We start from the raw sequence: 21,095 nt of genomic DNA, 5'->3' as shown, positions 1-21,095 counted from the left end.
ATTTGTATGTTGTATACTTATTGTGTGTTCAATAAAGTTCAGTAAAAAAGTACGTTCTAAATGAAGCTTCAGACGTCACTAATCACGTGACTCTGGCCAAACGAATCAAGCCTCGACACGGTGCTTCTGAAGCAGCGTGTTGATCTTTTTCACACAGGCACCGGAGCGTCAGCTTCAAGCGGACCATCGCTACCTCTAACATCTAAAGGTAAGTGTCAAGGTAACTTTGAACTGAGTTCAGTCAATCTCGAGTTTTTCGAAGTTTTCTGAATGAAGTTTTCTGTTGCTCTCTGTGAGAGGAGACCGTTAAAGGCGAGGCTCTCCAGAGTGTAGCAAAACAGGAAACCTCAGCTGTGTGTGTGTAAGTGTGCAAACGAATAGATTAGAAGTGCAAGTGAGCCACGAGTAAAGAAAGGTCACGTTTCGTGATTTGTTTTTCTCACCACTGATCACGCGCATCACACGCGCGCTCTCAAGCATCGGTATAGGGCTTTGAAGCTGACGTCACGCCGCAATGCATTGTGGGAGCGGATCTAGAAGGGTGGCAAGTGCCACCCTAAAATCAGAATCGGAATCAGAATACTTTATTGATCCCTGGGGGAAATTATTTTTTGTTACAGTGCTCCATTTTAAATCAACATTAAGACAAGACAGACAATACACTAACTAAGAATAGTACAATATATACATATATATACATACATACATACATAAGTCACTTATAAATAAATATTTGGAAAAGAAACATGTGTAGCTGTAGCAGCAAACAGTGTGTTAAGTGGATGCGTTGTACAGGGAGATGGCCACAGGCAGGAATGATTTCCTGTGTCGTTCAGTGGTGCTTTTCGGTAATCTCAGTCTCTCACTGAACGAGCTCCTGTGACTGACCAGCATGTCATGGAGTGGGTGGGAGGTGTTATCCAACATTGTCTTTATCTTGGACAGCATCCGCCTCTCCGACACCACCTTGAGGGAGTCCAGCTCCATCCCCACAACATTGCTGGCCTTACGGATCAGTTTATTAAGTCTGTTGGCATCTGCGACCCTCAGCCTGCTCCCCCAGCATTGCAACAGCATAGAGGATCGCACTGGCCACCACAGACTCATAGAAAATCTTGAGCATTTTCTGGCAGATGTTGAAGGACCTCAGTCGCCTCAAAAAATAGAGACGACTCTGGCCCTTCCTGTAAAGTGCTGTGGTGTTTTTTTTTTTTTTAAATGATCCCTTGCCACCCCAAGTGCCACCCCAGTTTTGCATATGAAAGTGTTGTTTATTAAAATAAGATAGCATTAACAGTTTGAGCGTAGTTACAGTCAGCTGTGAATATAAATGTTAAAACTGAATATATTGCATAGCGTCGTGCCTGCCCAGTTGAGTACCGAGGCTCGTTTGTAATGGCATAAGCCATTACACAGCGGACTCGCACCTCCAGTGTGGTCCCTCCAATCAAGGCAAAGCGTCTCACCTATAGACACATTTTAAGAGATGTAATTAGCGTGTCTCGTGTCTTAAATGTGTATGCAAGTGCTTGTGTGTATAATCAACATGCCGTCGTTATGTATTTAAATCACATCTGACAGCTATTACACTTTATAGTTACAAAGTGTACATAACCTTTATATACTTACCATTGCCTTGTTTGCCTCTTGTGATCTAAGAGCTGCCTCTGCATTGTTTAGCTCCTCAATGTTGTGCAAGGGCAAATCCAGAGGCAGTACCCCAGCATCTACCGATTCATTGCAGCAGGGATGGCGGATGGCTCTGACCTCCTCACGGAGTTCATTAACTGCTCTGGTCCGGTCTGACAGCATAGTTAACATCTTTTGTGAGGTCGCATCTGTTTCAAAGAACAATTCTAGAAAGATTAATGGCTTAAGCAGTGAGAGGCGAAAAACTAATATATCCATAAATGATGGTGTAACATTCTGCATTCAAGTATAAGTTGTTCTAACTGCTAAAAGTGTTTGCTAGTTTTTGCCTGTCACATATATTTGATATTTGTATATGTAGCTGCCATCACCAGTGTGTGAATTGTGTGTGAATGGGTGGATGACTGAATGTGTAAAGCGCTTTGGGGTCCTTAGGGACTAGTTAAAGCGCTGTACAAATACAGGCCATTTACCATTTATACCATGTAAAATCTGAAATTCCAAGATTTTCAAACTTGCCTTGTAATAGTGGCCTCACAGAGTCTCTGGACTCTACAGAAAAAAATCACAACAAGATGACATTCAGGAGTATAAATTTGTGCTTTGAAGATAAGAGCACAATGACATTGTGATTCAGCTTTAAAACAATTTGAAAAGCATACCATCTATAGGGAAGTCCTCGACATCAGACTCTGCATGCTGGGGAGATCGCAAAGCTGTGTCATTTTGTGTGTCCTGCCAGAGTGGCGAAAGGTGCCGGAAGCTGGGCGGGGCATTATGATGCTCGCTGTCAGTGGGCTGGGGGGAAGACTGCGGAGTGGTGAGGGCTGTTTAGAAAAAGTTAATTTTTGTTAAGTGGATGGTAGTTACCAAATCAGCTCTGAAAAAAAGAGGAAAAATAGGGCACAATGTCAATAAGGAGGGAAAACTAGATACAAAGACGGCTCATAGAAGCTGAACCGAGTCCTATGTGTGAAGGGACAGTAACTGCGTGTGCATATGTAAGCATTTAAACACTGAAGATAGACAAAATACTGTTAATTTTACTAAGTCTGCCATTGTAGGAATTCATGGCACCAAGACAAAAACGTGGCGCACAGTGTGACGTCAAAATAGGCGCACACCTTTGACGCTGCGTTTTCTCCGTTTTCCTCGTCCACACGTAAATGCTAAAACGGAGTTTTCGAAAATATCCACCCTAGCAGGCTTCTGTGGAGATCAGGGAAATTATTTTACTGCTATTGTTAAATAATCATCATCATTACCATTGCATTAATAATATAATTTACAGTATTGATATTGCATTCAGATGTTTAAACAGTGTGTGTGTCTTTCAGAAAGACTAAGTTGCAGGCTGACAGGAAGTTGCAGGCTTTGCAGAAATGAAACAAGTTATTCTGAGGAGCTGGTTAGACGAGGCTATTTGAATTACTAGGTTATTCAAATTGTCTGGTATACTTTTATATTCTTTTATTAAGCTTTTAGTAGAGGTTCTTGATTAGAACATTTATTCAATATAGTACATATAGTTTCAGTTAGGTTGTTACACATAGAGTTGGATGTCTCGAGACCACTTTTACGTGGTCTTGGTCTCGTCTTGGTCTCGGCGGACTTTTGTCTTGGTCTTGGTCTCGCTGTTTCGGTCTTGCGTTCTCAAATCGACATAGTGTTCGGAAGATTTGGAGTCAACCATCAGCGGAGTGGGGGGGGGTGGCTTACTGGGCTTAAGCCCGTGTCATTTTTTCAGAAGCATGGGGTCTTTTGGAGTGTAATTTTTTTAGTTAGATGCCTGACTGACAACTGTATAAAACAAAAACAACACACGAAGCACAGAGCGCACCGTCGTAAATTCCCCCTAATTTTGGTATGATCCGAGCTCAGGCACTAGGCGACTGAGCACAGCACCCATGTGAGCGAGGGGGGAGAAGCTGCTGCCTGCGAGTTTGCTGCAGACAGAGGAAAGCTTAAGTTTGACCAGGTACCAAAGAAAATCATTCGTACTGAACTAATAATGTAAATATGACGGTGTATCACAAAAGATTGATATCAAACTGATCACTTGGTTGCGTTACTTGCTCTTCGAGTGAATCAACAAATGGATAAATAAAAAGCCGAACAGCAATGCTGATTTTTTTAGAGAGTCTTAGCTTACATTTCATATTTTCAGTTGTTTCCCTCCACGGCTAAACAAACTCTCTAAATCGGTTTCAATTGTGTACTGATGAACACAACAATGGACATAAGGAGCTTCTTTCAAAGAAAAAACTCAGGTAGATGTTATTTTATATATTGTGCTTTGGATGTTGTTCAGTATATCTATGCAAAACAAGAGGAATTCCAATACACAGCAGTATATTCACAGTTGAAACCAGATATTTACATACACTTTATGGAGAAAACATAAAAACTTTTTTTACTGTTAAACATCAATTTAGAGTAAACTTTTGTTTTAGATAAATAAATGTTGAAATATCTTTTGAATTAGTTAAATGTCAGAATAAAAAGAGGGAGCTGTCTATTTTAATCACTTTCATGAAATTTAGGAGTACATATACACTAAGTTTATTGTTAATTAATAAGAAAACTCCAGACGATTCGATTCTGAGCTGAAGAAGCTTCTGATAGGTTAGTAGAGTCCATGTGAGTAAATTGGTGGCACAGCTGTGGATGCATATAAGGCAAAACACAGAGCCTGTTTCTGTGACATGGGAAAATCAAGAGATGTCAACCAAAACACCAGGAAAAGAATCGTGGAGCTCCATAAGTGTGGCTCAATTTTGAATACAATTTGGTGCCATTTACAATTAAGAAATACAGATAGTTTCTCTCTTTACTCTTAAAGTTAACAAATATGTTTTTTATATTTATCAATCTAAAAAAATAAACATTTAGTCTGATGTTACAATTAAAAAAGTGTTTGTGTTTTTATCTGAAGAGTACATAAATATGTGGTTTCAACTGTATATTTGATGATGTTGGTGTTTGGCTTGTCAGCACAAAGAGGGAGAGAGAGGAGCAGAGAGGGAGAGAGAGGAGCAGAGAGGGAGAGAGAGGAGCAGAGAGGGAGAGAGAGGAACAGAGAGAGAGAGAGAGGAGCAGAGAGGGAGAGAGAGAATGACGACAGAACAGAGATGGAACAAGAGCAGGTGAGACACACATGTTAGTCAAATGGTTGTTTGCCAAAACTCATCAGAACATGTATCTAGTACCTAGTGTTTCTTTTTAGATACCATTTGTTACTTTTCAAATTCTATATTTATTAAGTTATGCAGGCTTGTTTGCACAACAAGGCTAAATAATTATATAAACTTTTCTCAATCTAAATATTGTACTTTGGTAGAATTAAAAAATAAGTGTAGTGCAGGTCTATGATGATTTTTAGTGCTACTATCATCTAGTTCTGATTCTGGTTCTGTCTTGGTTAAGTCCTCAGTAGTCCTGGGCCCTATTTCAGGAAGCCGGTTTAGTGCAAACTCTGAGTAAGTATACCCTGAGTTAACGAAAACTCTGGGTTATCGGTTTCACAAAGCGAGTTTAGATTAATCCTGAGTGAGTTACTATGACGACACACTTCGTGAAGCTAACCTGCCCCCTAGCAGGTTTACTTCAACTAACCCTGACGTTCTCCGCCTCTGTGTCGGAAACCTGACTGTAGGAAGTGTCAGACATGGCGTGCTCCTTCCTTGAAGAGCCAGTAGATGTTGAAGCCCAAATTCTCCGCAGAGCTCTCCGCTGGGAGAGAGTGATTAGAGCGCGTTTGGACATTTTATCATTTCCTGATGATTTTCTGTGTGAACGTCACCGTTTGTCAGCACAATCTATAATTCATTTGAATAACATCCTCAGGCCTAATATTGCTCATGTGACACATCGCGGACATTCTCTCAGTTCTGTACATATTATTTGTATTGCACTTCGGTTTTTTGCAAACGGGAGCTTTCTGTATAATATTGGTGATGCTGAGCACGTTTCCAAGGCTACCGTCTGTCGGGCAGTCAGGAATGTTACAGTTGCACTGAAACGTCTCCTGTACTTGTTTGTGGTGTTCCCATTATCACAAATGTGGAAGCCAACTGCTCAGCCTCTGTGAGTGGTGGTGGTGGAGGACCCCCACCTGTTTTTCGGGCCTCCGCTTTTTTTCTGTTGGCTATAACGGATCACATTTGAGCATACAGAGTAATCAAATATGTACTTGTAATGTGCTCAGATAATTTCAATAAGTGCTTACAGAAAGAAAATTAATGTAGCCTCTAACTGCAATTGATTTACATCGGACAAACAGACCAAGCACTATGGCTCATAATACAATTACACCTTACCTGTTTGGACTATATTTTTATATTTAATTTTTACTTGCTGCCAGGCACGTTTGGGGCCTGTTGGGTTGCACCTGCGCTCACATCACATCATAAAATAAAATGTATAAAATAAAAAATAAAATAAAATATAATAAAATAACGTGTTATTAGATCAATGTTTAAATTAACACTCACGCATTGACTCTGTCGGCTATGTTTTGCCATGCATGCTCCCTTTGTTTTGCAGCTGAGGCTGTGTTACTTTTTTCCTGCAAAATTTGCATGTTATCGGCATATGCTGCCATCAGAATTTCGGCCTCAAGCGCTGTAAGGTACGTTGACCGCGCCTTCTTTCCCTCCGTCTCCATGGTGACTCGCTTAATCTGTGCTCCACTAATCAGGGCTTTATGTATCCTCGTGCGCGCGCTTAACTCGAGGTTAAAGCAACTCCGCGTTGATTGAACTAATTGTTATCAGCCTTTCTGAAACCGAATATTCCGAGTTGGACAGTTCGGGGTTACTCAACCCTGAGTATCGTTTTTCACTCTGAGTTTTCTAAACCGGCTTCCTGAAATAGGGCCCTGATTTTGAACTGTTGTAGTCCTGTTTTAATTCCGGATCAGTTCTGGGTCTGGTTGAATTGGGGTTTAGTCCCTGTGTCTTGATACAGGCCCGACTTTGTTCTGCCTTGCTGCTTAATTAAAAAAACTAGTTTAAGGTGTCCTGCATAGAATAGCATCTGGCTGCAGTTTAAAGACTTTTTTTGTCTCGGTCTCGGTCTTGGTCTTGGTCTCGTCTTGTCTCGGTCTTGGTCTTGGTCTCGTCTCAACTTGTTCTTGGTCTTGTCTTGGTCTCGATACCCTCTGGTCTTGGTCTTGTCTTGGTCTCGATACCCCCCTGGTCTTGGTCTTGTCTTGGTCTCGGATTAGGCGGTCTTGACTACAAGTCTAGTTACACATAAGGATGAGCCTCTGTTCTGGTGAAAGGTCAGAAGTGCAACGGGTGAGATGAGAGAGCATTTAAGGGCGAGACACACATACAGTTAGTGAGCGTTAGTAGGCAAGAGGTGACATACACATATACGCACACACATTAGTTAGACTCATTTATAGGTGAGAAGTTGGTCATGTTTGTCTCTGGAAAGAGGAACAGTTTCTTGTTGTCTCTGCAAGAAAGAGGAACAGCGTCTGGCAGGATGTGGGGCTCGTGTTCCAGACGAGATAGAAGACAACGTTCTTTTAAACCGTGTTAAAAGTCATTGTGCTTTTGATTTGACGTATGTATATATTCTGTCTGTGACGTATGAAGGGGCGTCATTAATTCAAACCCTGATGCTATAAAAATCTGTGTATGCTTTGATTAAGTCGGAGAACCGTTCCTGTCTGCGAACAGGCACTGGTCTTCCCACGCGTGTATTCATTAAAATCAATTGTTTTGACCAAGATTTTCTGGACCATGGTTGTTTGTACTCTCCTTCATCAATATTTGAACCTTAACACTTCTTTAAAAATCTCAGTTTTCAGTTAACGAAAACGCAGTTTATGTGTGGACAAAAGGTGCAAACACAAGTTAGGTGAGCGTGCAACGTAAAGTTTGAATTGAGTGCGAATTGAAGCGGGTGCTCTCCAATCATTAAAAGTAACAAAGTCATTGAACACATTTATACAGTTACCTTTACGTTTATCAATTATATATCACAGATTTAATTTTTTTGTAGTACTATGCTAAAAAGCAACTACAGAGCGAAAGTCTGGGTCAAGCGCCGAGGCGATGGCAAGAACAAAGGAATCCTCGACGCGTTAAAGCTAGCTTTGTAAGGGATTATAACAGCAAAGTATGAAACGAAAATGTTTTCTTTGTTGATAGACTTTGTTTGCAGTGCAATTTATTTGTTGCCAGATTGTAAGATGAAAGTAGACACAGTTTCAGGCTCCCACATTTTGTCCGAAACTGTACATTAACGAGTTTTTTTTTCCTTTTTTTTCTTTCTTTTTTTTGCTGTTATTCAAATGCAACCGTGGAAATAACGAATAGAAAAAAAATTCATTCATTCTTACCTTATACTAATCGTGGTGGAGGCCAGTGCAGTGCATGAACTGATGCCTTCTCCGGTCAATTCCGCTGAGAGTAAATCTAATGTCCTCCTCTACTGTACAAGACAATGGTTACCTGGAGGGATGTACCAATGTGATAGGGGTGCTGCAGAATAGTCCAAGTGATCGCTGCTTTAATTTCCCGGTCAACTATACATAAATTGCATGTCGACACGATTTTTTAAAGCTGGTGCACTAGACCAAAAGTCATTGATAACAAAAGAACAATAAATCTACTTTCTCCGGTACTTTATACGCGCTCAGTTGCAATGCAATTTAACGCTCAACTACAGATCGATGGCTTTTTGATGGTGGCCAGTGCCGAATGATGGTCAACTATAAATAGATGTTTTCTCGACGTTGTTGTTGTCACCTGGTCGACTACAAATAGATCAAATATCAATGACAAAAAAACAACGGTAAATCAACTTCATTACAAGGGCAAACCTGGTAGGGTCCGTCAGACCGGTGACAGCCATCCAGGGAACCTGTTTCAGTTGCCGAAGATTCCGCGAATTCGCTCCACCGCAGCGAAGATGAGGTAAGAGAAGGCGGTAATGCTGAATCTCTTCAGCCAAGCCGACAACAGGTACCAGCCAGGTGCCAATAGGTTCCAGGAAGCGACAGGAGACAAAACGCCAGTGCAAAGGTCTGAATTCAGTCAGAGTGCATTCGGAAACTAATCTGTTACTGCCAGATGAAAGAGCCAAATATGATTTCAGTTTCACGAGTAGCCCGCTACGTTTTCCCCGACGTTTAAAGCGCTTCCTCTTATGAGATGTGGTAGGGGTGTAATCCAGGTGATGCGGTACTCCAGATAGTAGCAGAGGTAGAAAAAAGTCCTGTCCATCAGCGTTAGTCCTTCCCAAATTCTCTGTGGCAAATCGAATATTTAACAGAGCTTCACGATCGTAGGTCAATAGAGAGTCAGCGTTGTTCAATAAAAGTGACGAAAACAATAGAAACACGCAGAGCAAAAGTGGATCCGACAACCGTGGACGGCGAGCCATGCACACCGGCACCATCTTACACGGAAGAATATATATATTTCGAGATGATGGCAGCAGCAGCAGCCGTTCTCAGCATGAGTAGCTTAATGTTGTTCGTGTGTAATTCACGTTGAGTAGGCTAACCACGTTATTACATTAATGCATGTAAGGTGAACTAGCAAACATCATCATAGCTACATGCGGCTGTCTTCTTGTTTGATGGCAGATACTCCCTTCACCCTGGCCAAAAAGGCTAAAATGACCAAAGAAAAAGTGGAAAACAGTTAAACATGAGAGGTTTTTGGACAAAGTTTGTGTGTTTGTTTTTTTTTTGTTTTTTGTTTTATTGTTTTTTTTCCTTCATTGTTTAAGCACTGCTTCCAGCCAAGTGTGATACCATATATGCCTCATAGCTGTAGAAAAGGCTAAAATTGTTATCTTTTTACAAAAAACAGCTGAACATGAGAGGTTTTTTGGACCAATTTTGTGTTCTCCATTCTTTAAGCACCGGTTTGAGCACCGTTTAAGCACCGGCACGGTTTCAAAAGTACCGGTTTGGCACCGGTATCGGATAAAACCTAAACGATACCCATCCCTAGTGTTGAGCGCTCAGTGCATCTGCGTTCGACTACTACGCCTAGGCTGCACTGTCGAGTGCAGATCCACTGAGCGTAGCGCAAGCTAGCAAGACAGAAGCTAAGCTCGTTGCAACATGGCAACTGCCTCAATGCTACCCGAAATTGAAGCTCCCCCACCCTCATTCAGATCTGGTGTTTGGAACTGTCTTGATTTTCATGTGAAGCATGACCCTGAAGGTAAGCGCGTCATGGACAAAAGTAAAACAGTATGTCGGCTGTGCCACGGAATGCTCAATTGGTGGGAACTAGTGTGTTAGCGCAGTTAGCTTGTTAATGTGTTGACGCCGTCCAGCCCCACGCACGGGGCGATCCATGGTAACTCGTTAAGGGAGATTTGTGGCGTTAACGTCATTTTAACGAGATTAACGCTGACAGCACTAGTGGGAACACAATGAATATGACTACACATTTATGCCGACATCATCCTAGTGCAAAGACAAGTGGAAGCAGACAAAAACAACAAGCACGCATGCCACAAACTTTACAGAGTGATTTAGACAGCTGTTAGCACATGATTCTCCTTATAGGGACCTGATATGTTTAATATGCTGCTGAGAATATAGCCAGAAGAAGAGTATAGTATAGCTTTTATTTTGGAAAGAGCCATTTCTCTGTAATAAACTCTCTTTCCAAAGATGAGTGATTCCTCAATCAGATTTATTTATTTATTTTTTGTTGTTTCAGCAACATTAAATTTAAAAACTGTACTTTTGAGTTAAAATATATATTTATAATTTTAATAAATGACAAATTAAAAAGGCATGAAAATTTTTGTCTCTAAAAAAAATATTGAACCGTGACACCAAAGTATCGAACCGACTGAACTGTGAATTTTGTGTATCGTTGCACTCCTAGTGTGAGGGAGAAGTGCTACAATGAAAAACATTTCAAGAAAATGTAAAATAAATGTATTCCAGGATAAAACACAGCTGTCTTTGTCTTGTGCAAATCGTTGTGTCGGCTCACTGGGCATTTGATTCCAATAACAGGCCTCAGTCTCTCCTGCTACTGGTCTGCCATACTGCTAAATTTGGTATCGGTGCTCAAACCTTTTGTGTCTGTTTGCCCACCTCGGGAAGCAAAAATTTTTTTTTTGTCAGATGAACATATGAGACACTTTGACTCTTCAGTGCAGTGTGGAGCCTAACAAAGATCTGTTTTGTGTCCCAGCTGATCAGCAGGAGAAGAGTCTGACGGAGCAGCAGAGGAACATTTTCAGCTACTTGGACTCAGCTCAGCCACTACAGAGGAAACAATGAGCTCAACACAGAAGGTGACAGACAGAGCAGGGTGATATGACCAAAAATATTTATCACGATATACATTTGAAAATTTGCGATAACAATACAACTGACGATATAATTGACACTAGACAAAATACTTTACAACTGCACAACTTTATTAGTGCAAAAAAACCCATCAATGTATTTTTACTTAAACAAGCAGCTGTTTTTTATGTGTATTAAAGTTATATAAAAATGTAACAGTGCAAATACAAATGCCTTGGAGCAAATGTCAGCCAATTTCCTCTGGAAAATCCTTTTGGTTAAACTCTCAGCAAGCAATTTGCATTTGCACTGTTAAATTTTTATATAACTTTAATGCACATAAAAAAACAGCTGCTTGTTTAAGTGAAAATACATTGATGGGATTTTTTGCACTAATAAAGTTGTGGAGTTGTAAAGTATTTTGTCTCGCCTCAATTATATCGTCAGTTATATCGTTATCACAAATTTTCAAATGTATATCCTGATAAATATTTTTGGTCATATCGCCCTACTCTACTTTCATGTGTTACTGTTTAGGCTTAAATAGGTTTGATGTTTGGTGCCTTTTTCTTAATGTAAAAAAACCCTCAGGTTACAATCAGACATTTTTCTTCACTGAACCAAGCTGGTCATTTTACCAGCTCAGCTCTAATTCATATGACAGATAATTTATGGTATAAACATCTAGATGATGGGAAAGTGGTATTCTTGGACTTTAGTGCTGCATTTGATTTGATAAATGATGATCTTTTGATTGATAAACTAAAATGTTATGGATTTTCACCAGCTGCTTTGTGCTGGATGAAAAGTTATTTGGACAGAAGATAGCAGAAGGTTTATTGTAATGGTTATTTCTCAGTTATGAACTGCGGTTTACCCCAAGGCAGCTGCCTCGCTCCACTTCTCTATTCAGTTTTCACTGACGATCTGCAATATGTCTTGACTTAATCTTGGGTATGCCAAAGATTCCACCTTGTTTTATTCAGCCAGTGACAATTCTGAACTGATCAGCGGGTCACAACAAAATTTGCTGAATGTGTTTGACTGGATAAGTAAAAGCAACATGATTTTAAATGTATTTAAATCCAAATCTATGTTAATTACAGTGGGGCAAAAAAGTATTTAGTCAGCCACCGATTGTGCAAGTTCCCCCACCTAAAATGATGACAGAGGTCAGTAATTTGCACCAGAGGTACACGTCAACTGTGAGAGACAGAATGTGAAAAAAAAAGAATTTATTCGTAAATCAGGGTGGAAAATAAGTATTTGGTCACCTCAAACATGGAAAATCTCTGGCTCTCACAGACCTGTAACGTCTTCTGTAAGATGCTTTTCTGTCCACCACTCGTTACCTGTATGAATGGCACCTGTTTGAACTCATCATCTGTATAAAAGACACCTGTCCACAGCCTCAAACAGTCAGACTCCAAACTCCGCCATGGCCAAGACCAAAGAGCTTTCGAAGGACACCAGGAAAAGTATTGTAGACCTGCACCAGACTGGGAAGAGTGAATCTACAATAGGCAAGCAGCTTGGTGTGAAAAAATCAACTGTGGGAGCAATCATCAGAAAATGGAAGACATCAATCAATCAATCAATCTTTATTTATAAAGCACTTTTCATACAAAAAAAATGTAGCACAAAGTGCTTTACATAGTTAAAAGCAGCCCACCCCACCCTCCAACTCACTCCCAACACTCTCAATACACATATATCCCCCCCCCCCCACACACACACACGCACACACTTAAAGAGTAAAAATTGGGCTGGGCTCGCATGAGCCAAGTGAGGAAACACTATAACAGGGAGCCGTCTGCACCGGGAGCCGGTCACAGACCGCAGCCTCCAGGCTGGGCACACAGCAGGAGGGAGGCCAAGGAGCCCCCCAGCCAGGCTGAGAGGACCCCCAGAGACCCAGCAGCCACGGTCAATCACAGCCCCGGTGCAGAGAGCGCCCTCCGAGGAAACACTGGAGATATGACACAATACGATATATTCAGGGTAAAATGATAAAATAAATAAGAACAGGATACAATATAAATATCAATAGAGTAAGAAGATTAAAAAATGAATAAGAATAAAATCAAAAAATATTAGGTAAATCCTAAATTAATAATAGAATAACAGGATAGAATAAATAAGCATAAAATAAATAAACGCTAAGTAAAAGCTAAATTAAAAAGGTGGGTCTTGAGCCTGTTCTTAAAAACATGTACGTTCTCTGCGGCCCTGAGCTCCTCCGGCAGGCTGTTCCACAGACGAGGACCATACCACTGAAAAGCTGCCTCTCCGTGAGTATGTGTCCTGACTTTAGGGACAATCAAAAGGCCAGTACCAGAGGACCTCAGGGTCCGCGAGGGTTCGTATGGTAAAAGCAGATCTGAGAGATAAGAAGGCCCAAGACCATTAAGACATTTAAAAACCAATAAAAGAACTTTAAAATCGATCCTGAAACACACGGGGAGCCAGTGCAGCGATTCTAAAACCGGTGTAATGTGGGCCCGCCCTCTGGTCTTCGTCAGCACACAAGCTGCCGAGTTTTGCAAAAGTTGTAAAGTTGAAATATTCTTCTTAGGAAGACCAGAGAGCAGGGCATTACAGTAATCAATGCGACTGGTAATGAAAGCATGCATCAGCATCTCCGTGTTGGCCCGAGAGAGAATAGGGCGGACTCTGGCTATATTTTTTAGATGATAAAATCCAATTTTGGTTACATGTTTAACATGTGGGATAAAACCAAGCTCGGAGTCGAAAATAACATCCAGGTTTTTCACTTGTAGCGAAGGACATAGTGAAAATGCCTCTAATTTAGACAAGAGTTTCTCTCTCTGAGCCTCAGGACCGACGATTAAAACTTCAGTCTTGTCCTGGTTAAGCTGTAAAAAGTTTTCTGCCATCCAAGATCTTATATCCAAGATACAGTTAAAAAGGGCATCCATTGGTCTGGTGTCATCAGGAGACACGGAGATGTACAGCTGCGTGTCATCAGCGTAACTGTGGAAGTTCACTCCATGCCTCCTGATGACACTGCCGAGAGGGAGCATATACAAATTAAAAAGTACAGGGCCTAGAACCGACCCTTGAGGCACACCACATGTCATTTTATGGATCTTAGAGGAGCATGTATCCATACTCACCATAAAAGATCTGTCAGAGAGATAGGAAGTGAACCAGTTATGTACAACACCAGAGAGGCCCACCATGTGTTTCAATCTGTTTAAAAGAATAGCGTGGACATACAAGACCACTGATAACCTCCCACGATCTGGGGCTCCACGCAAGATCTCATCCCGTGGGGTCAAAATGATCATGAGAACGGTGAGCAAAGATCCCAGAACCACACGGGGGGACCTGGTGAATGACCTGCAGAGAGCTGGGACCAAAGTAACAAAGGTCACCATCAGTAACACACTACAACGGCAGGGAATCAAATCCCGCAGTGCCAGACGTGTTCCGCTGCTGAAGCCAGTGCATGTCCAGGCCCGTCTGAAGTTTGCCAGAGAGCACATGGATGATACAGCAGAGGATTGGGAGAATGTCATGTGGTCAGATGAAACCAAAGTAGAACTTTTTGGTATAAACTCAACTCGTCGTGTTTGGAGGACGAAGAATACTGAGTTGCATCCCAAGAACACCATACCTACTGTGAAGCATGGGGGTGGAAACATCATGCTATGGGGCTGTTTTTCCGCCAAGGGGACAGGACGACTGATCCGTGTTAAGGACAGAATGAATGGGGCCATGTATCGTGAGATTTTGAGCCAAAACCTCCTTCCATCAGTGAGAACTTTGAAGATGAAACGAGGCTGGGTCTTCCAACATGACAATGATCCAAAACACACCGCCCGGGCAACAAAGGAGTGGCTCCGTAAGAAGCATTTGAAAGTCCTGGAGTGGCCTAGCCAGTCTCCAGACCTCAACCCCATAGAAAATCTGTGGCGGGAGTTGAAAGTCCGTGTTGCTCGGCGACAGCCCCAAAACATCACTGCTCTCGAGAAGATCTGCATGGAGGAATGGGCCAAAATACCAGCTACTGTGTGTGCAAACCTGGTAAAGACCTATAGTAAACGTTTGACCTCTGTTATTGCCAACAAAGGTTATGTTAGAAAGTATTGAGTTGTATTTTTGTTATTGACCAAATACTTATTTTCCACCCTGATTTACGAATAAATTCTTTACAAATCCTACCATGTGGATTCATGGATTTTTTTTTTTCACATTCTGTCTCTCACAGTTGACGTGTACCTCTGGTGCAAATTACTGACCTCTGTCATCATTTTAAGTGGGGGAACTTGCACAATCGGTGGCTGACTAAATACTTTTTTGCCCCACTGTAGAAGCAGATTAGTCAACAGCCCACAACTGAGTCTTTCCATAGCCAGTGTTAGAAATCGTCACCCAGATGAAACTACTCGGCATTACCATAAATCACCACCTTTCATGGTCTCAGCACATCAATTGTTTTTAAGAAAATGGGACAAGGCATAGCTATGGCTATGAAATGCTCTTTCTGTATCACTTCTTCAATTATGAAAGATGTCATTAATGCACTAGTAATGTCTCATCTGGAGTATTGTTCAATCATTTGGTCAGCAGCTAATAAGACAGATCTTAACAGACTTCAGTTAGTCCAGAATAAAGCGTCCAGATTAGTGTTAAGATGTTCATACTATACTAATATTGATAAAATGCATAATCAACTTTCTTGGCTTCCTGTACAGACTAAAATATTCTATGGCTTACTTGTATTTATAAAGAAAGCAATTCTGTTAAACACACCACATTTATTTCTGCTCAGCTGCAGTATCCAGATGAAATACATAATCATATTACACAGTTTTCAACAAACTGTTAAAAGTAACTTTTTGTAAAACTGTTACATTTAGAGCAACGTTTAAGTGGAATAAATTGCCTTATAAAATTAGAGAATTATTCAAACTATTCAAAACTTCAATGAACACTTAACTATGGAAGCCCGTTTCCGCCACTAAAAAAAAAAAAAAAAGGATCCATAACTCGAAATTTCGAGTTAGCGCTGCCAATCAGTAATCTATGTGAATGACGTCATTTCCTTGTTACCCGGAAGCTGAAGCCCTCAGCTACAAATGCTACAACTAAGCTTACATCCAGTCGTGAATGCACAGATTGCTGAGTGTTTTCAGCCTGGCTTCACAAATGATGAAATCCCTGTGTTATTAGCTGAATCACATGGTGTTACTATCAGCAAACGTACTCGCGAAAGCGCCAATTTGTTGGGATCCGTTTTTGAGTGCACGTTCCTCTGCCATGTGCTTCCGGGTAACAAGAAAGCGACCTCATTCACCTATATTTTTGATTGGCAGAGCTAACTCGAAGTTTCGAGTTACTTTTCTCAAAATTTCATCTTATGGATACTAGCTGTTTTGTTTTTATTTAGTGGCGGAAACGGGCTTCCATACTTAAAAGCCGATTCACAGAGCTTTTAGTTGTTGTAAATATTGTAAGAGATGATTTGTTTTTGAAATTTGTGTAATGTGCCTGAATGTTATTGATATTATTATTATTGATTGCTTATATTTTAACAATTGTGAAACCTCACTGTGGATGTAAGAGCCAAATTATGCGGATATCTTGAATCCACTTTATTGTATAATATTTTATGTGATTGTATTTGACGGAAGATGAGCAACATCTGTTGTGGAAGCTAATGGGGTTCTTTTTAAATAAACAAAAATACGATTTAATATCACTGAATAATTATGTATAAATCTATAAAAATTAAAGAAATATGTAATAGGAAACTACACTATAATATAAATTATAAAATAATATAAAAGTGTGTGTGCATGTGCGCGTGCAATCAGGAGGGATGGGCATGATTTTAGTGTTTGAACAGTCATGAATTATTTTTAACAGCAGGTTGGATGTAATGTGTTAGAACTACCAGCAGGTGGGGATAAGAGACCTTTAAGGTGTTTGGTGCCACACTCCACCTTCAGGTTTAAAACTAGTGTTAATGGAGGGAGTTTGAAGGTTGAGTTTGTTCCACGACTGCATTTCACTCACTGCCTCTGTTTGTATCTCTGTCACTGCAGGACCAACATGGAGCGAGAAGTCAGCGCTCTCAGGAGGCCGACAAACCTCACAGAAGAAAGGGAGAGAAAAAACACACCTGTGACGAGTGTGGGAAGGGTTTTACTTTGAAGGCTAATCTAAAACAGCATCAGGTCATCCACACTGGAGAGAGACCGTTCAGCTGTGACTTGTGTGGAAAGTCTTTTTCCTGGAAGGAATCCCTAAAACAGCACCAACTCATCCACAGTGGAGTTAAAGCGTACAGCTGTGATCAGTGTGGCAGAGCTTTTACTCAAAGTGGCCACTTACAGAGGCATCTAGTTACCCACTCTGGAATTAAGGCATACAGCTGTGACATCTGTGGAAAAACTTTCAGCCAGAGAGGGTTCCTAAATATACACCTACGCATTCACACCAGACATGATGTGTACTGCTGTGAACAGTGTGGCAAAGAGTTTACAACAGGCTCACAGTTACAACAACACATGTTTATCCACACTGAGGAGAGACGTTATAAATGTGACCTGTGTGAGAAGACTTTTAAAGCTCCACATTACCTGAGACTACACCAACAGATCCACACCAGAAAGAGACTCTACAAGTGCAGTTACTGTGAGGTATGTATTTATATTGTTATCTTGTCATTTTAGCCTGACTGTTTGGAACAACTCTGCTCATTAAACTGTGTTAGCATGTTAGCAATTCTACTGCATGGAAAAGCAGCTCTGAGTGATTATTCAGATTTTCATGTCAGTTATGATTTTAGTATTACTGTAGTATTATGGTGGTAGTATTGTAGTTATTGCAGCCCAGTAAACTGAGTGTGTTAACTGAAACAGTCAAATGTAATTGGACGTCTGCAGAGATGCTCTTTATTTCAGGCGATGTTCAGGATAAAAGTGTTGAAGGACTGACTTACACTGTCTTTGTGTCTTTGTTTAGAAGCAGAGCGACACAGATGGATCCAGTTCTCAACCCTGTCATCACTGTGGTGGTGGGAAAGATTTTCGTTGTGACCTTTGTGGAAAAACTTTCAGTCAGCAAGCCACCCTAAAAAGACATCAACGTAGACACACTGGAGACAAACTGCAATACTGCAAAGAATGTGGGAGAAGCTTCCCCACATCAACTGAGTTAAAACAACATGAACTGATTCACAGTGGGGTTAAAAAGCACCTCTGTGATCAGTGTGGGTCATCCTTCACCACTGCATGGGAGCTTAAATCACACAAACGAGTCCACACAGGAGAGAAACCATACAAGTGCAGACACTGTGACAAAAGCTTCTCACAGTCAAATGGTCGTAACAATCATGAACGTACACACATGGAAGGAAACTACAGCTGTGACCAGTGTGACAAGAGCTTCAGGAATCTCAGTTCATACTCCAAACACAAACGATCCCACGTTACTAATAAACTGTTTCACTGTTACCAATGTGCCCAAACATTCACCTCATTGTCTGCTCTGTGCAAACATCAGCGTGATCACTCAGGGCTGAAATCACTCCCATCACTGGATCACAGTGAATCTGAAGAGACAGAAAGATCCTCTGGTTTCAGTGTCAGACTCAAAAAGCTTGAGATCAGGCTCCACAGAGTTCAGATAGAATCATTTGAACTTGTGTTGAACTGAACTGGTTGCTGGGCTGAACTTCTACATAATACAGATTTACATGGGATCTTATTTTCTGTCGTTTTACTGAGTCAGTTTTGTCCTTTTTTCTCTGTCCAGGGGCCCGTTCTTTGTACGTCGCTCACTACATCCAAGATCAAATGACACATCCAAGACCAAACCATCGCGCTAACCGTGAGCTCGCTAATCCGGTTCCCCGAACACACCTGCCGTTGACGATTAGTACAGCTGGACGCAGTAATGTGACATCACTGGGTGTCGTAAAAGGGGCTACGCATCGATAGTAGAAACATTGATCGGCAACCCGCTGATTGGTCAGCGAAAATGTCGAAGGAGCGCGCTCAGTATTGTTCGGCAGCAGAGCAAGAACTCTTGATTGAGGGATTTCAGGAGTTTCAGAGTTTAATCAGAACGCAAGGGAACACTGCAAAGGCTGCAAAAGCAAGGAGAGAGGGCTGGCAGAAAGTTGCTGACAAATTAAACTCATAGGTGATTTAATAATAATAATAATAATAATAGATTGGATTTATATAGCGCTTTCCAAGGCACCCAAAGCGCTTTACAATGCCACTATTCAGTCACTCTCACATTCACACACTGGTGGAAGCAGCTACAGTTGTAGCCACAGCTGCTCTGGGACAGACTGACAGAAGCCAGGCTGCCATATCGCGCCATCGGCCCCTCCGGCCAACACCAGTAGGCGGTAGGGTAGATCTATCATATGACACGATATTATCCAATATTATATGGCATTATATTGTATTATAATATGTTATATTATATCCCCTTACACATTAGAGCCAGAACAGGACCCACTAGAACATGGGAACAAATAAAAGTGAAATATAAGAATATTCTACAGAATGGTAATATTTATCTCTTATATTGCTTTTCGTCTCTTGGAAAGAGACCCTGTAATAGTCTGTTAGTTTGTTCATAACAGCAACCAAGAAAAGGGCAGAGCAAAAACAGACAGGTGGTGGTCCTGCACCCCCTTGTCAACAAGTTGGTTAGGTAAATAATACCCTCACGGGAATATCGATATCTCTCAATGAGCACACTGTCGCGCTGAGCTGAAGGATCTTGTCTGTCCCGCAATATACGCTGGATTCTGAGGACTCTCCTTATCAATCTTGCACCTTCCTCAATGGGTGGCTCGCGTATACGGACAGGACATGGCTGCGACAGGCTTCCCAAATCCACCTTCGCTTTTATAGCCGTGGTCTCTCATCTTGATTACACGGAGTGATTTACAATTACTACTGTGAAATATGAATTACATCTGTAATAATCACATACACGTAATAGAATGTTAATAGTACATTTCCCTTTTTTAGGAAATGACCTGTATGTATCTGTGTGAAATCAATAAAAGGATCAAGTGCTGCATTATCTTTAGTTACATTGATGTTATTTATTTATGGTGAAACAGTGGTGGAATATCGCTGTTGCTTTCGTATAAATGAAGCGGACATACCTGCATGGCCGCGATCTAATCCTGTTTACATAAAGTAAACCTGCTCCCGAGCAGGTTTATGCTTACGGCTCTGTTGCTATGACAGCAAGTCCCGGATGAGCTTCGGGGAACCGAACGATCCAGGATCACGCGAAATCGTCAACAATCAAATCCAGCTAACTTACTTAGCGAGGTACGAAGAACGGACCCCTGGTTTTGCTCGTCTGTAAATAATTGAAACTCAGTCAAATAGTTCATTGTTCTCCAGCAAAACGTTTTGGAAACTCATGTTTAACCTTTCAAACTCTGACATGTTTTAGCACACAAGGCTTCATCGGGGAGTTCACTCATGATTGGACCATGAGAATAAAGGTTTTTAGTTCTTTCAAAGAGAGTCTTGGAGGTGTTCGATGTTTCTGTTTTTTCTACATATAGGAAGAAACTATTTTTCTAGCGTTGTGTAGTGTGGAAGTTTTTAATGTTTCTTTCATCTGTGATGTTCTTGAATGTGTTCACATGAAGATGGTACAAATAAACTGTCCTTTTAGCTTCAGCTCCTAATTTATTCATTATTTATGGATGTAGCACAGCAGCAGTGTCTTGATTAACACATGGAGGGCTCGGGATCTGATGGTGTCATCTCTCTAATTTGCCCACTGCGTAAATCTCACTCTTTGCCAAGAAATTGAAATAAATCTTGTTTCCCTGCTGGATAGTGATCCACTGTAACTCTGCTCCTCCTTCCTGTTTAGGATTTCTGTGGCTGAAGTAAAATTCCCTCCATCCATCACTTATCCCAGCTAACCCAAAGTAAAAGAAAGTTTTGCTCATCTTAAAAAAGCATTACAATAATGGGCATTACCAATGCAAACTGAATAATACAGAAGATGAAAGAAGAGACTTGGATCAGTTAATAAAGCTCATGATCTTGATTCATTGTGGCTGCTACACAGATACTTCTGGGTCACTTCTCTCAGTTAGGAACCTTCCTCACCAGTGGCGTCGTTAGGCCTA

The 21,095-nt window shown here is 41.1% G+C and overlaps 1 protein-coding gene across 1 annotated transcript; it reads left to right on the top strand.

Moving 5' to 3' along the window:
* The first annotated feature begins 105 nt into the window (after nt 1–105).
* On the top strand, nt 106–20,797 carry LOC146567049 (uncharacterized). The gene is made up of 4 exons (XM_085286606.1): nt 106–208; nt 10,839–10,941; nt 17,011–17,607; nt 17,933–20,797. The coding sequence occupies exons 2-4, from the start codon at nt 10,924–10,926 to the stop codon at nt 18,623–18,625; spliced, it is 1,308 nt and encodes a 435-aa protein (XP_085142732.1). The 5' UTR covers nt 106–208; nt 10,839–10,923; the 3' UTR covers nt 18,626–20,797.
* Nucleotides 20,798–21,095: the final 298 nt, after the last annotated feature.

Source organism: Mchenga conophoros, linkage group LG9 (assembly GCF_057382185.1).
Source record: "Mchenga conophoros isolate Kocher_MC1m ecotype Shallow Benthic linkage group LG9, M_conophoros_male_GT1.1, whole genome shotgun sequence".
Classification (NCBI taxonomy): domain Eukaryota; kingdom Metazoa; phylum Chordata; class Actinopteri; order Cichliformes; family Cichlidae; genus Mchenga; species Mchenga conophoros.
Note: the sequence above shows the minus strand (reverse complement) of the source record. Positions and strands in the feature narration are given on the sequence as shown.